At 56.9% G+C, this 21,243-nt stretch overlaps 3 protein-coding genes across 3 annotated transcripts in view; 1 reads left to right on the forward strand and 2 right to left on the reverse strand.

The window, feature by feature from the left end:
• The first annotated feature begins 792 nt into the window (after nt 1-792).
• FDFT1 (farnesyl-diphosphate farnesyltransferase 1) lies at nt 793-20,410 on the forward strand. The gene is made up of 8 exons (XM_040550640.1): nt 793-1,000; nt 2,806-2,903; nt 6,222-6,405; nt 7,777-7,905; nt 8,324-8,515; nt 9,472-9,648; nt 15,281-15,433; nt 17,340-20,410. The coding sequence occupies exons 1-8, from the start codon at nt 899-901 to the stop codon at nt 17,559-17,561; spliced, it is 1,257 nt and encodes a 418-aa protein (XP_040406574.1). The 5' UTR covers nt 793-898; the 3' UTR covers nt 17,562-20,410.
• Nucleotides 9,977-11,804, reverse strand: LOC121066876 (E3 ubiquitin-protein ligase Topors-like). Its single transcript, XM_040550657.1, has 2 exons — nt 11,348-11,804; nt 9,977-11,131 (listed from the first exon to the last, which is right to left on the reverse strand). Exon 2 carries the CDS (start codon nt 10,953-10,955, stop codon nt 10,422-10,424), a length of 534 nt encoding a protein of 177 aa, XP_040406591.1. The 5' UTR covers nt 10,956-11,131; nt 11,348-11,804; the 3' UTR covers nt 9,977-10,421.
• CTSB (cathepsin B) overlaps nt 19,828-21,243 on the reverse strand; it is a 34,815-nt gene continuing 33,399 nt past the window's right edge. Inside the window, exon 10 of the mRNA XM_040550647.1 lies at nt 19,828-21,180. Within this exon, the coding sequence (XP_040406581.1) occupies nt 21,083-21,180 (98 nt within the window). The 3' untranslated portion in view covers nt 19,828-21,082. The remainder of the gene's footprint in view (nt 21,181-21,243) is intronic.

Raw genomic sequence — 21,243 nt, forward strand, 5'->3', positions numbered from 1 at the left:
TTGGTAACAAAAGGGGTGGTTAATGTCACTTCTGAGTGTGCTCTGCAAGCTGTTTTTCAGCTTGTGCCCAGGCCTGAGAGGCTGTTTGTCAGAGGGAGACACTTTCTTAGTGAAAGAGGAGGCCTGAAAATGAAGTATGGTGGTTTGTGTGCCCTTTGTAAATAAAAATTTTGAGGTGAAATTGTGTCATGGCATTGGAATGGGTTGCCCAGGAAGGTGGTGGAGTCACAGCCCCTGGGTGTTTAAGGAAGGGCTGGATGGGGTGCTCAGGGACAGGGTCTAGTGGGTGATAGTGGTGGAAGGGGGAGTTCATGGTTGGATATGGTGCTTAGGGACATGGTTTAGGGGAGATAGTGGTGAAAGGGGGAACTTAAGGTTGGATGTGGTGCTTGGGGACATGGCTTAATGGGTGATACTGGTGTCAGGGGATGGCTGGACGAGGTAGTCTGGGAGGTCTTCTCCAATTTTAATGCTCCTAGGGTTCAGGTGGGAGCTAGGAGCAAGCTCTCCCCCAAGGGCAGCCGGCAACTGAGCCCCGCGGGCGCTGAGAGGAGGCCGGCCGCCATCTTGGCTCCTCCCTCTCCCCTCTCAGCGCTCCCGGCGCCACGCGAGTGCCCGCGGCGCCCGCTGTCCACTCAGCGCCCGCCGCCGGCTGTCACCCCAGCCGCGCCGCCCTCCTATTGGCCGGCGCCCCTCTGGTGCGACGAGCAGCCGACCAATAGCCGCTCCCGCCTGCCTGCCGAGCCATGGGGCGAGCGGGCTGATTGGCGGAGAGGGGGCTCGAGGGGCCCGCCCCCTCAGCGGTTAAGCGGCGGGAGGGGGGTGAGGAGGAGGAGGGGGGGAGCGGCGGCGGGAGCGCGCTTGGCGGCGCCGGGAGCGCGCGGGCAGCGGGGCCCCCATGGAGCTGCTGCGGACATGGCTGGGGCACCCCGAGGACATTTACAACCTGCTGCGCTTCAAGATGGGCGGCTACCGGGCCGTCATGCCGCGCATCGACCCGGTGAGAGGCTGGCGATGCCCCGGGGCGCGGCCCCGGGGTGATGGAGGGGGGGCGGGAGGGCTCCGTGCGCGGCCCCGCTGCGGGTTTTTGGGGGGCTTCGCGATGCTCCCGGGGGGGTTTCGCGATGCTCCCGGGGCTTGGCATCGCGCTGAGCCTCGCTCCCCGGGATTTGCACGGCCCCCGGTGCTTCGCAGCGGCACCCAGCTGGGCGCGCGCCGCCGCTTGGCGTGCGCGGAGCCGGTTGCGGGCGTTGCGCGCCCCCGGTTTGGCGCTTCCCGTGCGTAATTGCACCGGGTTCGGGGGGTCCTGGGCGCCCCGGGGTGCCGCACGCGTCGCAGCAGCCCCCACGCAAGCGGCTCGGCGCTGCCGGTGCGTTGCAGCAGCTGGGGCGGTGCGCCCGGCTCGGAGCATCCGCGGCCCCGGTGCTGCCCTGCGGCGTGCTTCTTGCTCCCTGGGCATTGCGCCGACAGCGGCGCTTTGCAGCGACTCGGTTCTGCCCGTGCTTTGCGCCGGTACCGGCTTCCCGTGCGTTGTGCTGAACCTGGCTGCTTGCAGCAGCTCGGTGCTTCCCGTGCGTTGCGCCGGCCCGGCTGCGTGGCAGCTGCTTGGAGCTTCTCGTGCGCTGCACCGGTGCTTCCCAGCAGCTCGGTGCTTCCCGTGCGTTGTCCTGGTGTCTCCCATGCATTGCGCTGCCCCGACGCCTTGCAGCAGCACGGTGCTTCCTATGCATTGCACCGGCGCCTTGCAGCAGCTTGATGGTTCGTTCTTGTGCATTACCCCGGCAGCTGCTTGGAGCTTCCCGTGCATTGCACCGGCCCTGGTGCCTCGCAGTGTCTTGGTGTTTCCCATGCATTGCACCGGCTCTTTCAAGAGGCTTGGTGATTCCCGTGCATTGCACCGGCCCTGGTGCTTCCCAGCAGCTTCGTGTATCCCCTGTGTTGTCCCGGTGCTTCCCGGCAGCTTGGTGTTTGCCATGCATTGCCCTGGCCCTGATGCTTTGCAGCAGCTTGGTGCTTCCCGTGCGTTGCACCAGCCCCAGTGCCTTGCAGTGTCTTGATGTTTCCCGTGCGTTGCATGGGCACCAGCTCTTTCAAGCAGCTTGGTGCTTCCCATGCATTGCAACACCCCGGGAGTTTCCCATCAGCTTGCTACCTCTGTGCATTGCCCCCGTGCTTCCCGTGCGTTAATTACCCCGGCCCTGGTGCCTTGCAGCAGCTTGGTTCTTCCCTTATGTTGCACGGGCCCCTGTGCCTTGCAGAGCCTTGGTGCTTCCCGTGCGTTGCACCGGCACCTTGTAGCAGCTCGGTGCTTCGTGTGCGTTGCCCCAGAGCTTCCCAGCACCTTCGTGCTTCCCGTGCGTTGCCCCAGCCCGGAGCCTTGCAGCAGCTTGGTGCTTCCCATGCATTGCACTGGTCTCGGAGCCTTGCAGCAGCTCGGTGTTTCCCATGCGTTGCCCCGTCCTGCTCCTTGCAGCCTCCCGGGCCGTGCCCAGCACCATGCCGGGCGCTCAGCGGGTTAAGGGGGCGGTCACGGGGCGGAGCGGGCTCGGTGACCCCCCCCTTTGGTGCCCCCCCCCCCCCCCCCCGCCACCTCCTGCCCGATGGCGGCCAGCACCAAAGCCGTGTCCCTGTTCAAGCGCACCCTGGCGCTGTCCCCCCCCGCGGGGACCCCCCCGGGCCGCCCTGGGGCGGCTGCGGGGTGGGGGGCGGCGGGGGCAGCGCAGCGGGGCTGCCACCCCCTGCCCCCCTTCTCCTCCGGCCCCACCTCGCCTCCAACCCCCCCCGTGCCCCCCGTTGTCCCCCCAGGACTCGCTGGGACTCGGCCTCCGCACCTGCTACCGCTACCTCAACCAGACCAGCCGCAGCTTCGCCGCCGTCATCCAGGCCCTGGACGGAGAGCTGCGGTGAGCTGGGGGGGGGGCACACCCGGGGGGGGGGGGCACAGCTGAGGGGGGGGGGGGGTCGGGGTGCAAACGTATCAGGCTCCAGGGCTGCTTGGGGGGTGTGGGAGGGGGCTGTGCGGTGCCCCCGAGCATTGGGGTTGCTTGGCATGGGGGTGCTGGGGGGGTCCGTGCGATGCCACCAGGTACTGGGGTTGCTTTGGGGTGGGGGGGGGGGTGTCTGTGCAATGCCCCCGAGCATTGGGGTTGCTCGGTTCGGGTATTGGGGGGAATCTGTGCGATGCCCCCAGGCACTCGGGTTGCTTAGGGAGGGTGCTGGGGGGGGGTCCGTGCAATGTCCCCAAGCGTTGGGGCTGCTCAGTTTGGGTGCTGGGGGGGGGGGGGGTCTGCGCAATGCCCCCAAGCGCTGGGGCTGTTTGGGGGGGGTACTGTGGGGGGTCTGTGCAAGGCTCCAGGCACTGGGACTGTCTGGGGGGGGTACTGGGGGGGTCTGTGCAATGCCCCCAGGCACTGGGATTACTTGGGGGGGTGGGGGGGTCTGTGCAGTGCTCCCAGGCACTGGGACTGCTCAGTTTGGGTATTGGGGGGGGGTCTGTGCAATGCCCCCAAGTGCTGGAGCTGCTTGGGGGGGTCCTGGGGGGGGGGTCTGTGCAATACCCCCAAGCACTGGGACTCCTCAGTTTGGGCATTGCTTGGGTCTTTGTAATGCCCCCAAGTACTGGGGCTGCTCGGTTTGGGTTCTGGGGGGGGCTGTGCAATGCCCCGAAGCACCAGGTCTGCTCGTTCGGGATTTTTTTTTTTTTTTTTTTTTTTTGAGGGGGGAACCGTGCGGCAGCCTCGGACCCCAGGCCCTCCTGCCCAAATCAGCGCGGCGATGCCCCTGGGCTCCTTGGCGCAGCTGCTCCCTCCCCACGCAGCGGGGCTCCGGGGTTTTTTGGGCCCGCCGGCGGTCGCTGCAGCTCGTCTGGCAGCAGGAGGTTAAAGGCAGAGCCCGTGTGCTGCCTGTGACACCCTGGGAATGCGCGTCCTGGCAGCGTCGGGAGCTGGCGTTGGGTGCCACGCCGGCCGGGAGGGCCGGAGAGGCGCGGCGGGAGGAGGCGAGCAGAAAGCTGCGGCTGACCGAGGGTCTGGAGCCCGACGGAGAGGTTGGTGTGGAAGCAGCAGCCTCCAGACCTCCGTCCCGGGGGTCCTCGAGGCTCGCTGGGCGCCCAGGTTTGCTTTACAGCCCTTGCCGACCCCTGCAGAAAAGGGGGATGCGAGCTTGGGGTCTTGTGCGTCTCTTTCCGCCCACCAAATATTCCCTTACATTCCTAATTTTCAGTCTGGGGAGCTTCCCCCAGTCAATCCCACGCCGCGTTAACGGTTAAAAGCAGGGGTTCCCGTAAGTAGGCGCGTGTGTTGTGCCTGAGTCCTGGGGAATCTGCCGGTGCCCGGGGCTGGCGTTTGGGACGCTGCCCCGCGGCCGCGCTCCAGCGTTTGTGAAATGGTTTGCAGGAAAAGCCAAGAAATCCAGCGGCTTGGAAAAGCGTGAGCGGGGCCGAAAACCGAACTTATTTTTCCCCTGTTAGAACAGCCAAAAAGAGAAACGAAGGTGCCAATCAATTAAACACCTCGCAACGTGTTTGCGGTGTCTGTATGGGGTGCTGGTAATCTTGTAATCTGCGTGGGGTGCTGGTAATTTTTCCTGTCTGTCTTTTGTGCTCTTTAATCCTCCCGTTGTTGTAGCTTACCGGGATGGTGAAGGCTCCCTGTCCCCAGGGCATGGAAACTCCTGCCTGGCATCCTAAAAATGCTGTCGGTGGCTGTTTGCAACCTACGTGCGGGGATTGCTCTTGAATTACGGCCCCGGCTCTGTAGCGGATCAGGAGAAATTCGTTTTCCAAAGCTGCGTTTGGAGAGTTTGGGGATGAGGGAGGGAGAGGCAGAACTGGCAGATGGTGCTCGCGGCGCCGGAGCAGCAGCGGTACCGGAGGAATCGATTTGCTGGGCTGGGAGGCTTGGCCTCGTCTGGCTTGGTTTCTTTTTGGCCCTATCAATCCTGTGCTGCGTGTGCCAGGGCCCTGTCCAGCCCGTTGCCCCTCGTTTAGGGCATCTTTTTGGGAAGGGAGCCTTGTTCTGTAGGAGCGAACGCTTCTCTTCCGCCGTGATTTTCGGCGAGAACCACGCTGCTGTCCTCAGACGAAGCCTGGCTTTGCTGGTTCAGCCCAGATCACCCTTCTGATACCCCTCAATTAAGGGAAAAAAGTGCCAAATTTAAGTATTGCCTCTAACACCACTCTTTTCTCTGCCGAGTTGCTGCTTGTGCGTTGCTCATCCCAGGAGAGCGCTGCCTTCGCCTAACGATTAACACTTAAGCAATCCCAGCTAGTTGCCCTTTGGCGAGCAATTAATGAGCGCATCACCTCTTCGAAGCGTCGCTGCTCATTAAGATTTTGGGGAATTACTGCGTAAATCCAGCGTTTCTCATTTCAGGAGGGTTTTGGGGAAGCAGGGAGCCCACAGTTTCTGCTGGGGTGCTCGGGCACGCGGGCTGGGCGCTGCCAGAGCCTCAGTACCTCGTGCCAGGGGGACGGGAGGGAAGTGCCATCTTCTCCGGGCTTCCCCTCACAGCAGTGCCCTTCCTTTGTGATTCCTTCCTGCGTGGCTTGGGTGCGGCAAGCCTGAGATAAATCCGGAGCCTTTTTGGCTCTATCTGCCCACCCTGATGTTCCCGTTGCACCGTAAGGGGTCCTCTTATTCCCCCCAGGCTCGCTAAAAGGGCTCCAGGTGCAGAGCAGAGGCAGCAGTAGGAACAGTCCCACCTGCTTTCCTCCCCGTCCTTGCTTTGAATTGGCTTTTTTCCTGTAAACAGACCTCGGGCTCTGTCCCCTGGGTCCTAGCGAGCGCTGGCCGAGAGCCTCGGGGCTCGCTCGCGGGCTTGGCTTTTGCAGTGCCCTGCCCAGTGGTAAATAGCCAAAAAAGCCTTGTAAGGAACGCTCTGCTCCGAGGAGAAAGCCAGGTTTCCAACCCTGGCTCGGGTGTGCTGCAGCTTTCCCAGGGGCCAGCCCACGAGGAGCTTGCGTGGAGCTTTAGGTTGGAGTCAGAGCAGGGCTGCGGGGCCCTGAGCAGGGCAGACGGGTGCTCCCCATCCCCAACCCGCTCCTGCTGCCCTGGTGTTTGAGCAGCTCATTCCTAAGCCATTCATTGTTACATTACACCATCAATCTGGCGGCACATGCGTGGTGGCGAGCTGGACATGGGGCCGTGCGATGAACCTAAGCTGCTTTTCACAAATAATAAGCAATCCGGAGTCAGGGACGGTTGTTTTCTCTCCTCCCGCAGACATGCCGTCTGTATCTTCTACCTAGTTCTGCGTGCCCTGGACACCATAGAGGATGACATGACCATCAGCTTGGACGTAAAGGTCCCGATGCTGCACGAGTTTCACTCCTATCTCTATCAACCGGACTGGAAGTACATGGAGAGCAAGGAGAAGGACCGCCAGGTGCTGGAGGACTTCCCCACGGTAAGGCACCCGCAGGAGCATCGGGTTCCTGGTGCAGAGCCCGTAGATCTTATGGGTTTGCTGTCCTGTGACCCTTCGAGCAGAAGGAGATGAGGAAGACTTGCCTGGTGTCCAGCTTATGGGAGGAACAACGCTTGCAGCAGTCCTGCGGGATCTGCTCAGGATCTGCAGGAGTCTGGAGGTCTTCAGCGTAGAGCTTACGATAAAAAGCACCGTTGCTGTTCATAGTTTAAGGATCTTTCTAAAACGAAGGCACAGGGAATCTGCATCTCCCGTAGCAAGTTAAACAATATTAAATCTGTTTTGCTGTTGCTCACGTTGATCAGAAATAGCTGGTGGATTGTTTTTTTTGCTTTGTTTTTAAAGCTCTGTTGAAGAAACGGTATAATATAGAAGAAAGCGTTTCATTTTTTTGGAGGAAGTTCTGCTTTGTTCAGCCTTCTTCTGCTTTAAATTTCTTCTGTCCTTATCAGGCTTTCCGTAGCAGTGGGAAAGGGGTTGTCATTTGGAGAAACAAAGTGTAGTGGAAACTTTGAGGCTCTGCCTGGGACGCATGGGATAGGAGAGAGCTGTGCCAGGGAGTTGTTAGTGCATGGCGATAGAAACGTGGTTTGTATGCCACTGCCGTGGTACTTTAGAAGAGATTTTCTGTAGGTAAGGTGTTTGGGGAACTTCATTGTTCTCTGTTTTGTTTGTGTTATGCACTCAGGTGGTGGCAGTTCATATTCAGGTATGATTTTAATAATATTTGGTAGGGATGCGCTCACCAGCAGTTCTCCTCTGCGTAGGGGATCCCAGCCCCTCAGACTGACGCTGAGCCCATGCGTTTAATTTACACAGCAGTTGAATCACTGAGAAGATTGTGGAGATGCAGGAGGGGGGATCTCACACTCTCCCTGTTGTTTGATGCCTTTCCCGTTGTGCAAAGGGCACTCGTGTGTCTTGCAAGAGCCAAAGCTGGAAAGGCTGAGGAGAACAGAGCACCAGGAACCTCCCCTTTCCTTCCCATGGTTGTCATGTTGGGATGCTCTCATAAATTTTGAGAAACAACTTTGCACGCCAGGCGTAGCTAGTTTTGTCCTGCACCTCCCAGATGATACTGGTCCAAGGCTGCAGAGTCCTCCCAAAGATATCGCCGTGTCTGATCTGCTGCCAGAGATTGTACCATTGAGATTGAGGACGGAGAGAGCCTGTGCTTGGAGGGCCTTGAAACAACTCTTGTTGGGGGAGTTGTCCTAGATCTCTAGCCAGGGTGGGATAAGAGCCTGCTAAACAAGTCTTTTTCTGGTCCACTGATAAATGTTGAATTCTGCTGATTTTTTTTTTTTTTCCCCTGCTGTCTTTGTTTCCTCTTGCTGGCTTGTGCTGCAGATCTCCATGGAGTTCAGGAACCTGTCGAAAGTCTACCAGGATGTGATTTCAGACATTTGTCACAAGATGGGCGTCGGGATGGCCGAGTTCTTGGAGAAGAAGGTGGATTCTCAGCGTGAGTGGGATAAGGTAAGTCAACCCAGACACGCTCAACATCAGTAGGAAAGTTACCTTGCTGGGGCCTGAAGGTCTGCACGTGCAGCTTCCCTTATCATGAGGAGCTATTCCTCAATGCAGGGCAGCTGTGGAGGGATGGTGTGGAAGATTTCACCAGTGGCTTGGTGGTGTCCCCCACCAGCACATGTTTCTGGGTCCCGTTGTGGGCAGCTCATTTGGTAGCACCAACAGTCACAGACGTGACAGAGGACACCCTTGGCAAGGTGTTTGGGCATGGGAAAGCTGATGTGTAAGGAGAACTTGCAGAAAACACACCACGAATTACCTCCTTAAGCATCACTTTTGTAAAATGTGCTGTGCAAAGTGGGCAGCTCTTTGTAACTGTTCCTTTTACCTTTTTTTTGTCCCTTGCCCTCCCGGTGCGTCCCAGTACTGTCACTACGTAGCTGGGCTGGTGGGGATAGGCCTTTCCCGTCTCTTCTCTGCATCAGAGCTAGAAGATCCGATTGTCGGACAGGACACGGAGCTGGCAAACTCCATGGGCCTCTTCCTGCAGAAAACCAACATCATCCGTGACTATCTGGAGGACCAGCTGGAGGGAAGGGAGTTCTGGCCCAGAGAGGTAAGGGAGAGCACTGCTGTTGGGTAAGCTTTTCTGCTGTGTTTCATGAGGAACTGCACGTACTGTGCTAATAAATAATGTAGGTACTGTCTTTGCTGCTCTGATGGTGCATTGCAGCCTCTTGTTGGAAGAGTTCCTCCTAGAATTTTCTTCAAAATCCCTACGGCCAGGGTTTTTCCACTGCTTTGGCTTGTTTGTTCATGTCCCTTGACAATCTTCTCAGACTACTGTCCAAGATCTGTTGTGGATGTAGCCAATGGGCCATGCACAGCTAAAATTGTGGTGTCTTTCACATCCCTTTAAATCAAAGTTAATGGTAGAGATTTGACAGTCTGCTTCAATTTTAAGGTTGCTGCTGTTGGTTGTACATGCCTTTAATAATAACAGTTCTTCAAATGACACCTGACTCAGAAGTCCTACATCTATCTACAGCTGTTGGGTACTGATGTGGTGACAAGATGACATCTTCCCCCCCACTGCTAAGAGCTTGTTGGGCAGCTTTTTCTCTTCTCCCTATTAAGTCAGAGCTGGGAATGAGGGAGAAAAAGACTGGGTGAGGTTTTTGGGAGGTTACCTAGTCTATTCCCGAAGGCAGGATCAACTCTGCCTGTCAGACAGATGCTTGTCTGCTGTTCTTGAAGCCCTCCAAGGAATTTTCTTTCTCTCCCCACGTGGCAGACCTTGTCTGATAGAACATTTCCCGATACCAGCCTGGCACATGAGCTGTACTTCTTTGCCCTACCTATAGAAGACATGAAGATAGATCCTTTTTCTTCATAGTCTTAGCATATATGAAGGCTACTGTCAGGTTTCCAGAGCCTTTCCTTTCTTCTTTAGCCTCGTACGCCCTAGTCCTTCAAGGCTGTGGGGGTTCTTCCCCCAGACCTCAGACTTACTGATGTCTCCTTCGCAGCATGAATGTACCCTCTAACTTGAGTTCTTACCTTGCTCTTCAGGTTTGGAGCAGATATGCAAAAAAGCTCTCGGACCTTGCCAAACCAGAGAACATAGATATGGCTGTCCAGTGTCTGAACGAGCTCATCACCAACGCTCTCCACCACGTCCCTGATGTCCTTACGTATCTGTCCCGCCTGAAAAATCAAAGCGTCTTCAACTTCTGTGCGATCCCCCAGGTAGGTTATCGCTTTCAAGTGGTTCTTCATCATCTGCAGCCCAGCTGATGAGGAGTTGGAGGCGGAAGGGTTACGTATCAGATCTGTGAGAGAACCACAGAATGCTGGGGATTGAAAGGGACCTTGAAAGATCATTTAGTCCAATCTAGGACACCACCTCCTTGGAGCAGCCAAAAGACGCTGCTAATTTCTGTGTTTCGCCTGAGACAAGCGATAGACATCGATACTTCCTAGTCTCTGAGAATGGCACCTTTCCCAGAGCAATTCCTCCTTCTCAGGCAGCCCGTTGTTGTTCTAGTTCCTTGCTTTTGCCCTTGGTGGTGGTATCTTGAGGAAGTCTCTGGTTCTTAGGTACCCTTAGGCTGCACTTGTAGGAGGCCAGCAGCGCCTTCCAAGGCCGCTGCAGGTTCCCAGGCCCGGTTCCCCGGCTGGCAGGCATTCTCTGCTGCCAGGTTTTAGGAGCCTTTTGCTCCTTTTTTGCTTTTTGCCTTTTTCCCAGTTGGGCCAGGTCACCTTTGTGGCTCCCAAATGACTTCTCATCCCCCAGGCTCACTTGGGGACCCGCCACCCGCAGCCATTCCCCATCAACAGCAGTCGTCCCCAACCCACTTGGCGGTGCGGACAGCGGGAGAGGGCTGCGTTCAGCCCCCCCGCTGACCTATGCAGGAAGAAGTGGAGGCAGAGGCTTTGCAGGGTGGAAAAGTCATAATTTATTCCTGGGGTAATTGTGGCTGCCACCCCCAGCCCGTCCCCAGGTGAGGCCCGGTCGCTGCTCAGTTGCGGGGCCTGGCGTGGCGGCCCGCGTGGTCGCCAGACCCCGGCTCCTCCAGTTGGACCCGACGTAGCCAGGCGATGTACTCGGCTATGTCCTCGGCATCGGGGTACTGCAGGGACCGTGGCAGCCTGTGCCCGTCCTGCTCCGAGTGCCAGGAGCGGCTGCGGACGAGCCGTCGTGCTTCGGCGGGGCTGCGCTCCCTGCGCCGTGGTGAGACGCTGCGGGAGCGGTAGCTGGAGGGGCTCCTCTGCCGCTGCTGCTGCTGCTGCTGCCGCTCCAGCCCCGCGTTGCGCTGCAATCCCCGGCGGGGCGAGGCGTCGTGCTGGGCGGGCGGCACCACGAGTGCGATGGTCCCAATACGCCCGCGGCACAGTGGGCAGGTGGCTCTTCGAGTGGCCCAGGGCAGGATGCACCCCAGGCAGAAGGAGTGCCTGCAGGGGTCCACACGAGCCGTGCTGGACAGCCGGCCCAGGCAGATGGGGCACGTCTCGTCCCCAGGGGCCTCCTCCTCTGGCTGCTCCTGATGGTTCATGGTGCCTGCAGCTGCCGCGGTGTGGAGTTGGTTGTCCCCTGTGGTAGGCTGCCCCGGGGCCAGGTGGTTATCAGCAGCCTCTGGTCCTCAGCACCTCCGCTGCGGGTCGCCGGCAGGACCTCGACGCTTCGTGTCTCGCTGGCTTCACCTCGACGCCTCGCGTGCCACCAGCAGGACTACTACAGAGAGAACCAAGAAGAAAATATTCCAGCAGCAAATATACGTTAGCTTTCTAGGTTCAGCAAAGTTGTCTGTAGTACTATAGCACTAAATATTCTTAGTATGGATTACAAACATTGCTATTAAAATGGCAAATATGATAGGTTACAGTGGGCAAGACCCTACTTAGGACAGATGAGGTACATATACGTAGATATATTTGATGACATTACCGAAGAACCTCGATGGCTAGTGTGCAAAAAGAATGGCTTTGCGTGTGCCTCGTGCAACACCTCCGCCTCGCTCCTTCCAGCAATGGCACGTCGAGCTCTCGAGTACCACCAGCCGGACTGGCCGCAGGCGCGCCGCTCAGGGCTCTTATAGCCAGCCACCTTTTGTGAGGCCGTAGGGCGACAGTGACTGTGTGGTGGCATCACAAGGGTCTCGAGGTGCCCCTGATGTCAGCACCGCCAGAGGTCTCCTGGCTGCGGTGAGACAATGCTGACGTGAGATGGCTGCTCCACGCTGACAGGAGCCACGCCTGCCAGGCTGGGGTCCAGGCCAGGAGGTCGGCCTGCGGCCTGGGACCTGCCCCTGGGAGCCAGGGATGTCCTTGACGTGCAGCTGGACACCCGAGCGTTGGACACATCCTGAAGAGAGCATGGAAACGACGAGTATAGAACACAAAATATGGAACGATAACCTGAAGGGAGTTAAGAAAGCGCCGTTAAGAAAGCGCTGCTTTCTAATTCCCCAAAACGAGCCTTGGAAAGTTACGTGGCTTTTTGCGTTTCACCATTGAGAAGGACGCAAGAAGAAAGTGAGGAACAACTTATCGCCTGGGAAGGTGGAAATTGGCCAGAGAAAGTGGGAACGTGCATGAGAAATCTAGGGTTGTTTAGAGAAAACCAGGAACATGACCACCTCTTGTCTGTCTCGAAGGATGAGAGAAATGAACAGCGCCTCAATGGTTACCTGAAGTGGTGGCGTTCTACGCCATCCTATGAACCCTCCGTGGTATCAAAAGGGCCTGTTTTTAAGCCAGCAGGAAGCTCCCAGAAGGGTTGGGGATGGAAGGGACCTCTGGAGGTCATCTGCTTCAACCCCCCCCCGCCCAAGCAGGGACACCTAGAGCTGGACGCCTGCTGGGCACTGCTGCCAAGAGCCTGGCTCCGTCTTCTTTGCATCCTCCCTTTGGGGGTGTCTAGACGTTGCTAAGATCCCCCTGAGCCTTCTCTGGGCAGGATGAATGTGCAGTGATGCACAGTCACAGAATGACAGAACGTTAGGGATTGGAAGGCACCTTGAAAGATCATCTAGTCCAATCCCCCTGCCGGAGCAGGAACACCTAAATCATGTCAAACAGGAATGCATCCAGGAAGTCTCAGGTTCTTAGGTACCCTTAGGCTGCACTTGTAGGAGGCCAGCAGCGCCTTCCAAGGCTGCTGCAGGTTCCCAGGCCTGGTTCCCCAGCTGGCAGGCATTCTCTGCTGCCAGGTTTTAGGAGCCTTTTGCTCCTTTTTTGCTTTTTGCCTTTTTCCCAGTTGGGCCAGGTCACCTTTGTGGCTCCCAAATGACTTCTCATCCCCCAGGCTCACTTGGGGACCCGCCACCCGCAGCCATTCCCCATCAACAGCAGTCGTCCCCAACCCACTTGGCGGCACGGACAGCGGGAGAGGGCTGCGTTCAGCCTCCCCGCTGACCTATGCAGGAAGAAGTGGAGGCAGAGGCTTTGCAGGGTGGAAAAGTCATAATTTATTCCTGGGGTAATTGTGGCTGCCACCCCCAGCCCGTCCCCAGGTGAGGCCCGGTCGCTGCTCAGTTGCGGGGCCTGGCGTGGCGGCCCGCGTGGTCGCCAGACCCCGGCTCCTCCAGTTGGACCCGACGTAGCCAGGCGATGTACTCGGCTATGTCCTCGGCGTCGGGGTACTGCAGGGACCGTGGCAGCCTGTGCCCGTCCTGCTCCGAGTGCCAGGAGCGGCTGCGGACGAGCCGTCGTGCTTCGGCGGGGCTGCGCTCCCTGCGCCGTGGCGAGACGCTGCGGGAGCGGTAGCTGGAGGGGCTCCTCTGCCGCTGCTGCTGCTGCTGCTGCCGCTCCAGCCCCGCGTTGCGCTGCAATCCCCGGCGGGGCCGGCGGGGCGAGGCGTCGTGCTGGGCGGGCGGCACCACGAGTGCAATGGTCCCAATACGCCCGCGGCACAGTGGGCAGGTGGCTCTTTGAGTGGCCCAGGGCAGGATGCACCCCAGGCAGAAGGAGTGCCTGCAGGGGTCCACACGAGCCGTGCTGGACAGCCGGCCCAGGCAGATGGGGCACGTCTCGTCCCCAGGGGCCTCCTCCTCTGGCTGCTCCTGATGGTTCATGGTGCCTGCAGCTGCCGCGGTGTGGAGTTGGTTGTCCCCTGTGGTAGGCTGCCCCGGGGCCAGGTGGTTATCAGCAGCCTCTGGTCCTCAGCACCTCCGCTGCGGGTCGCCGGCAGGACCTCGACGCTTCGTGTCTCGCTGGCTTCACCTCGACGCCTCGCGTGCCACCAGCAGGACTACTACAGAGAGAACCAAGAAGAAAATATTCCAGCAGCAAATATACGTTAGCTTTCTAGGTTCAGCAAAGTTGTCTGTAGTACTATAGCACTAAATATTCTTAGTATGGATTACAAACATTGCTATTAAAATGGCAAATATGATAGGTTACAGTGGGCAAGACCCTACTTAGGACAGATGAGGTACATATACGTAGGTATATTTGATGACATTACCGAAGAACCTCGATGGCTAGTGTGCAAAAAGAATGGCTTTGCGTGTGCCTCGTGCAACACCTCCGCCTCGCTCCTTCCAGCAATGGCACGTCGAGCTCTCGAGTACCACCAGCCGGACTGGCCGCAGGCGCGCCGCTCAGGGCTCTTATAGCCAGCCACCTTTTGTGAGGCCGTAGGGCGACAGTGACTGTGTGGTGGCATCACAAGGGTCTCGAGGTGCCCCTGATGTCAGCACCGCCAGAGGTCTCCTGGCTGCGGTGAGACAATGCTGACGTGAGATGGCTGCTCCACGCTGACAGGAGCCACGCCTGCCAGGCTGGGGTCCAGGCCAGGAGGTCGGCCTGCGGCCTGGGACCTGCCCCTGGGAGCCAGGGATGTCCTTGACGTGCAGCTGGACACCCGAGCGTTGGACACATCCTGAAGAGAGCATGGAAACGACGAGTATAGAACACAAAATATGGAACAATAACCTGAAGGGAGTTAAGAAAGCGCTGTTAAGAAAGCGCTGCTTTCTAATTCCCCAAAACGAGCCTTGGAAAGTTACGTGGCTTTTTGCGTTTCACCATTGAGAAGGACGCAAGAAGAAAGTGAGGAACAACTTATCGCCTGGGAAGGTGGAAATTGGCCAGAGAAAGTGGGAACGTGCATGAGAAATCTAGGGTTGTTTAGAGAAAACCAGGAACATGACCACCTCTTGTCTGTCTCGCGAGGATGAGAGAAATGAACAGCGCCTCAATGGTTACCTGAAGTGGTGGCGTTCTTCGCCATCTTATGACCCCTCAGTCCCCATTCAGCAGAAACCTGCTGTTTCTCTCAGAAAACACCAGTGATGTTGAGAAAAGGCTAAAAATCTCTGACTGTCATATATCCACGGCATGAATGCGTGGGCCTCTTTGTCCTCCCATTTGAAGTCAGGCCAAAAACATGGGGATAGATACATGACCCTCAATCTCAATTCACTTTTAGGCTTATTCACTGAATTGAAACAAATTTGAGAGATGTAGAAATTTTATGTGTCTTTAAAATCTAAACCAAACCAAACCAAAAGAAAAAACCATGGAAGAGGGACTGAATGTCCAAAGTGGGGCTGGGGGGAGGAATGGCAGGCAACATTTGGGTTGTCAAATTCACCCACATTATTAATTGACATAATGCATGCTGCCTCTTTGTCAAGTCATCCTGCAGCTGCAATAATTCATCAGAGAGCCAGGAAATGCTCCAAGTGAAGGTATCTTTACTTAGAGCAAACTCCGACCTGTTTTATTCTCTTCTCTCTTCTTTCTTTGCTTGTGCGTGCTGTAGGTGGGATTGTGGTTCCACTCCGGTGTTTTGCCGTTGATATCGCTTGGGCCGAGGTTATTCCCTGGGCAGGCTCCTTGCAATGTAGTGAGGGCTCTTTGTTTTTCTCCTTAGGTGATGGCCATCGCCACTCTGGCCGCCTGCTATAACAACAAGCAGGTGTTCAGGGGTGTAGTGAAGATCCGGAAGGGACAAGCCGTCACTCTGATGATGGATGCCACAAACATACAGGCTGTCAAAGCCATCATGTACCAGTATGTGGAAGAGGTAGGTTGAGCAGCTTGCTTCGAGTCATTTCTGGCTGTTGCTGTTCTTGTTCCTGGTGTGGAATTGGCAGTCCCTTGCAGACCCACGAACCTGTTAATCCCTTTGTTACGTCTCTATTAGTCCATCACCAGGGCATGGCGATGCCTGACATGGTTTTGGCGTGGACCAAACTGGGTGCTTGACATTCTTTAAATATACCCTCGGTCTGCGCCTGCGTTGAGAGGCAGAGACCAAGGTCTTGTCTTCATTCTGGTCAAGAGCAAGATGAGTCAGCTTTCACAGCGTGAGGGCTTCCTCTCTCTGAGCGGGCAAGAGGACTGGTTCTTCTGAACAGGTTGCATCACCTCCCCGCAGACAGCTCCATGGTGAGCGCTCTTGTTTACACCGTGTCCGTAGTTGCAGCGAGTGTGATGCAGTCTGTGGTTCCACTTCATGGGCAGCAGTAGATGAGGGCAGCTCGTCTCAGGTTGTTAAGCAGTGGGACTCCTGGCTTTGGGGCGCTGTGGATGTTAAAAGTTTATGTGGAAGGACAGCTGGTGGGTGGACTCCTAGGGGAAAAAATAATCCAGTGAGGGCTGTTAGATCAAAAGGGCTGTTAGATCATTCTGCATGTGGGAGACCCAAAACCGTGAGTTATTAGAGCTTCTTCTGCAGGCAGACCAAACCTATGACAAGGGACAGTGACACCTTAGCCTAGAGGAAGGTCTGGATGCCTCCAGAAAACTCATGCAGACCATGAAAAGAAGACCCCCAAAACAATGGGATTATCCGACTGAGGTGGCTGTCACCTGGTTTGGGGTGGGCTGCAGCATGCTGGCAGTGAGTGAGGTTTGCTGGGCTAGAGCCGCTTGCCCCAGCACCACCGCTTGTAGTCAGTCAATGGATTGTGTTTGAGGCCCTGCAGCCCATCTCCCATCACGGGGTGCCCTCAAGAGGCTGCCTGGCTTAACGCACTTCTCAAGGGAAGCGGGCCCTGGCCCCATGCAGCAGCTGGGCCTTAGAATCACAGAATCACAGAGTCATTAAAGTTGGAAAAGACCTCCGAGATGATCTGGTCCAACCATCCCCCTACCACCAATGTCACCCACTAAACCATGTCCCTAAGCACCACGTCCAACCTTTCCTTGAACACCCCCAGGGATGGTGACTCCACCACCTCCCTGGGCAACCCGTCCCAATGCCTGACTGCTCTTTCTGAGAAGAAATGTCTCCGCATTTCCAACCTGAACCTCCCCTGGCATAACTTGAGGCCATTCCCTCTAGTCACAGAATCATCTAGGTTGGAAGAGACCTCCAAGATCACCGAGTCCGACCTCTGACCTAACACTAACCAGCCCTCCACTAAACCATATCACTAAGCTCTACATCTAAACGGCTTTTCAAGACCTCCAGGGATGGTGACTCAACCACTTCCCTGGGCAGCCCATTCCAATGCCTAACAACCCTTTCAGTAAAGAAGTTCTTCCTAATAGTCCTATCACTGGTTACCTGTGGGAAGAGGCCAACCCCCAGCTCCCCACACCTTCCTTTCAGGCAGTTGCAGAGAGCAATAAGGTCTCCCCTGAGCCTCCTCTTCTCCAGACTAAACACCCCCGGTGCCCTCAGCCGCTCCTCACAGGACTTGTGCTCCAAGCCCTTCACCAGCTTCGTAGCCCTGCTCTGGACATGCTCCAGGGCCTCGATGTCCTTCTTGTAGTGAGGGACCCAAAACTGAGCACAGCACTCGAGGTGCAGCCTCAGCAGAGCAGAGTTCAGGGGGACGATCACCTCCCTGGTCCTGCTGCTCCAGGGCAGTCCCCCACTGAGTTAACTCCTGAGGACCATGCCTTGTGCCCCATGGTCTTCCTCTGCCGTGCATGTGTTTCCCTTGTTTAAGGAGCCCATTATTCCTCCTTCCCCTCCGCAGATCTACCAGAAGATCCCCAGCACGGACCCTTCGTCCAACAAGACGCAGCAGATCATCGCCTCCATCCGCGCCATGAGCCTGCCCGGCGGCCCCATGGCCTCGCGCCACCACTACTCCCCCATCTACCTGTCGTGCGCCATGCTGCTGGCCGCCCTCAGCTGGCAGTACCTCAGCACCATCTCCAAGGCCGCCGAAGAGTACGTCCAGGCGGGCGAGAACTGAAGGGCGGGCAGGCGGTGGGAGAGAAGAGATGGTCGGCGGACGGGCAGCAGAGGCGGGAGGCTCCTTGCCCCTGCTGGTGGGGACAGCCGGGTGCCACCGGGCCCGCGGGCGGTGATGAGGACGGGACGCCGGTGGCCTGGAGCCCCTGGGGGGACAGCACGGCGTCGCCAGGCTCCGCTCCTCACCTCTCTTGCTGCCTGCGTGGCTGGTTGCAAGCACCAATCGGAGTCTTACTGTTTGGGGTTGAATTTGGATTTTGGTTTTTCCCTCCTTTCCTGTTGGACGGTTTACCTGATTACTACCGATTGGATTTTTGTTTTTGTTTTTTTGGTTAGGATGGTTGAAATAGAAACTCCAGTTGCCTCTTTTCTTGCTTGACATTTGAGACCCCTTTCCAGCTCAGAGCCGCGGGACGGGAGCCTTTTCTGGGTTTGGCCTCCCTTTCTTACACAGCCCCTTTTCCCCACGCGGAGGGCTCTGGCTTCAGCCAGGAGGCACTGCACTTAGCCAGCAGAAAGCTCTGGCCGTCTTCTGGCCACCAGCCCGGGCTGGTTGCCCTCCTGGCACCTGGAACCAGGGGCGATCTTCACCTTTCTGTCGTTGTATTTGAGGAGGCTGCTAGGCTTGAAACGAGCCCTTTCCTTGCTCAGTGTCGGAGGCGTGCTGCTCTGGCTGCTGGAACGTGCACCCTGCCCAAAGCCGGCTCTTGCAGCTCCTTCGTACAGGTGGCACTGTGCGTTGCAAAGCTTTGGGTTTTAGCAGCTGGGGAGGTGGTGAAAGGGAATGGGAAGGAGTTGCCTTGAGCCCGATGTGAGCACAGCCACCCACCTTTGCTGCATGCTCTGGGCTCTGCACTTCTGTAGCCCACAGGGAGCCTGGGGTGGCCCAGGCGGGTTTTCCTGGCCCACTTGGCTGCAGCTCGGGGTGCTGCGAGTGAGTCTGACGTGCAAACTGGAAGAGCTTTCCACTGCTGCTTCGAAACCCATCAGCCTGGACTTCAAGCAGGCTGCGTTCCCACAGGGAACGCCAGGGGTGGGAAGAGGAAACGACTTTCAAGTCCTGTTTTCCTGGATTTTTGCTTTCAGTCACCCTAATCCCTCACTGCTGCTTGGCTGTGTGATGGGGGGGGGACAGCCTGGGGCAGGACAGGGCAAAGCCTACCCCTACCAGGGGCGTTTGGTGGCCTTTGCAAGGCCAAGCCTGTGTGGCCAGACTGTTACTTGGAGGAAGCAGCCCTACTCCACGAGTACCTATGTAGATAGTTTTAAGCTGTTGTTCAAAAACCTTGCGGTAGCTCCCTTTGTGCAGCTTCCTGTTGTTGACATTAAAGTTTTCCTTGGAAAAAAAAAAAAAAAGGGTGTTTGAGAATTTCTTCCGCCGTTATTTCTCTTATTGTGCTAGTTCCCCACTGTTGCACAAGTTACATGAAGTGCAGATGCTTCCTTGCAGGGCATCACAGTAATGCCCTATAGGTTGGGCCTGAAAAGTGAATTGTAACCCGGGGGGAGACAGCTAACGCTCAGTACGTTGACTTTTATACCGGTCCCTGTTGGGAAGAGGAGGAGTGGGGAAGCTGTGCCTACACTGGGGACCTTCTCTGCTCTTCTGGGATGGAGCTGGAGCCAGGCAGGAGGTAAGTTAGAGCCTTAGAGCATGTTGCAGGCTGGGAGACTACAGGCAGCCCTTCTGGGGGCTCTGCTGCTCTCTAGAAACCTTTCAAGGTCAAGACCAGTCTATTCTACAGCTGCTGCTTGCTCATCTCTTGAGCTCCAGCCTTGCTATACCCTATCCAGCTAGCTGTATCCCGCCTCTCATTTTACTCCATACTCTCGTAGCAGTGCCAGCTTTGTAGCCCTGGGCTTGGTCTGGAGGTTTCCTTGCCTAAAAGCCTGCAGCAGAAGGCCCGAGGGGCTGAATGCAGTGTGTTCAGCAGGGGTCGGGGCACAGCACCCTTGGGCTGCTGCCGTGCTTTCCAGTGCCCGGCTACATCCCTGTTTCCCCAGCCCTGCACCCCTGGCTTCCCTCTGGTCCCCGGTGGAGCATCCTCTGTGCCACCAGGACTTGGCACTGCTCGGGGGCCAGCGCAGGTCCCAGGCAGCGGCTGCAGCCCCGCTGCCACCAGCATGGCCAGAGGATGGGGCAGGGACAGCTTGCACTGGCACAAAAGGGCCTCACCCGGCTTCCACAACAGCAAAGCAACAGCAGAAGAGTTGAGGATGGTTTTAGCTCCTGAAGGAGAAGTCAACAAGGGGCAGGAGACGAGACGTTGGAGAAATCGTTTATTGGCACGGTTGTTTCATTCACACACACCAAAGCTCTGTCTCACTGGTTCAGTAGGCAGAGGTGAGGGGCTATTTTACAGTACAAGGGAGAGCCTGCTTCACTTATTTCAGCCCTGTAGCATTAGCTCAGCAATATACTTTGTGCTTTAAAAGAAAATCAAAAGCTCTTTCACTATATTAGTGTTGGCAAATCGCATGATTCCTCCTACACTGCTATTACACTTCCCCCAATAACAAAAATAAGATTACTTTTACTTCCTTGCCACCTGTGGCTCAGAGAAAGCTTCAGTTGCGTGCAAGTTCGCCAGATACCTCCAAGCATCTGCATGAGCTCCCTGTGGCAGACCTGGAGAACATCATCTGCAGTCCCAAAGTACTACACCAGCTCGCAACACGCAGCAGCACCCTTGCCAAGGCATGGCCCGAGCTGCGTAGCCCTGGCCAAAAGCAGTTTGCCCTTCCCAGCGTGCTCCTGAATGCTGCAGGACATTCGATCAAAGCTCATGGAGCTCCAGACAGGCCCTTCCCTAGGATCAATAACCCCACATTACAGCAGAAAAAGAAAAAGAACATAATTAAAAAACAACAGCAGCTGAGGAATGAGTGGTTTAAAAAGCAGCCGAAATAATGGAGCAGAGCAAGCGATGCAGAAAGGACGTGTCACAGGCAGGAGGGGCTGTAGGCAGCCCCGCATCAAGTTCATCAGTATTTTGTCACTAATGGGACTACGTTTAGCCAATTCAACAAGGCACACGCTCTCTGCTAACAGTCAGACCGCCCCAGCCAGGGGTGCACCGGCCATGCCTGGATTTGCCAGCAGCCTCCGTCTCTGCTGCCCCACCAAATCCCTGCTCCCAGCGCAAAGCTACTGCTTCCCTCCCTCCCAGTAACAGACTGGGCTGGAAGGGGTCCGGGCTAGCCAAAGACCACGGCACAAAGAGGCCAGCAAGCCCCCCAGCAGTCCTTTGAGCAGGGAGTGCCCCCGGCTGCGACCCAGCAGGAGCAGAGGGCTTGCAGACGGCAGCTGGCACCAGTACAGGACCTGCCACCTCCAGCTCCATCATACAACTAAAAAATAAAAAAAAATACAAAACAAAAAGATAAAAAGCTTTAATAAAGTAACCTCAACTATCGTCTCTTAGAGTGGGGGCTCTGCGCCCAACCCGCTATCGGTTAAAAGCATCGGGGACTCGGGATTATTTGTGGTTTGATCAACTCAGCAGTGATGCACGAGGCCAGTTACACCCTCTTCCAGTATTGCTCCGTCCGGGGGATGCCGGCCACGATTTCGGACTCGATGCCGCAGTGGTCCTCTCCTCGGAGGATTTTGAAGAAGCCTGGAAGGACACCGGAGCACGTCAGTTCCCCTGCCTCGCCGAGTGCCCAAGGAGACCGGGGAA

The sequence above is a fragment of the Cygnus olor genome, chromosome 3, assembly GCF_009769625.2.
Source record: "Cygnus olor isolate bCygOlo1 chromosome 3, bCygOlo1.pri.v2, whole genome shotgun sequence".
In the NCBI taxonomy this organism is placed as follows: Eukaryota; Metazoa; Chordata; class Aves; order Anseriformes; family Anatidae; genus Cygnus; species Cygnus olor.

Coding starts and splice junctions, on each gene's coding strand:
- FDFT1 (XM_040550640.1), top strand. CDS start 899: ATGGAGCTGCTGCGGACATGGCTGGGGCACCCCGAGGACATTTACAAC. Junction 1,001..2,805: donor TCATGCCGCGCATCGACCCG/GTGAGAGGCTGG, acceptor TTGTCCCCCCAG/GACTCGCTGGGACTCGGCCT. Junction 9,649..15,280: donor ACTTCTGTGCGATCCCCCAG/GTAGGTTATCGC, acceptor TTTTCTCCTTAG/GTGATGGCCATCGCCACTCT.
- LOC121066876 (XM_040550657.1), bottom strand. CDS start 10,955: ATGAACCATCAGGAGCAGCCAGAGGAGGAGGCCCCTGGGGACGAGACG.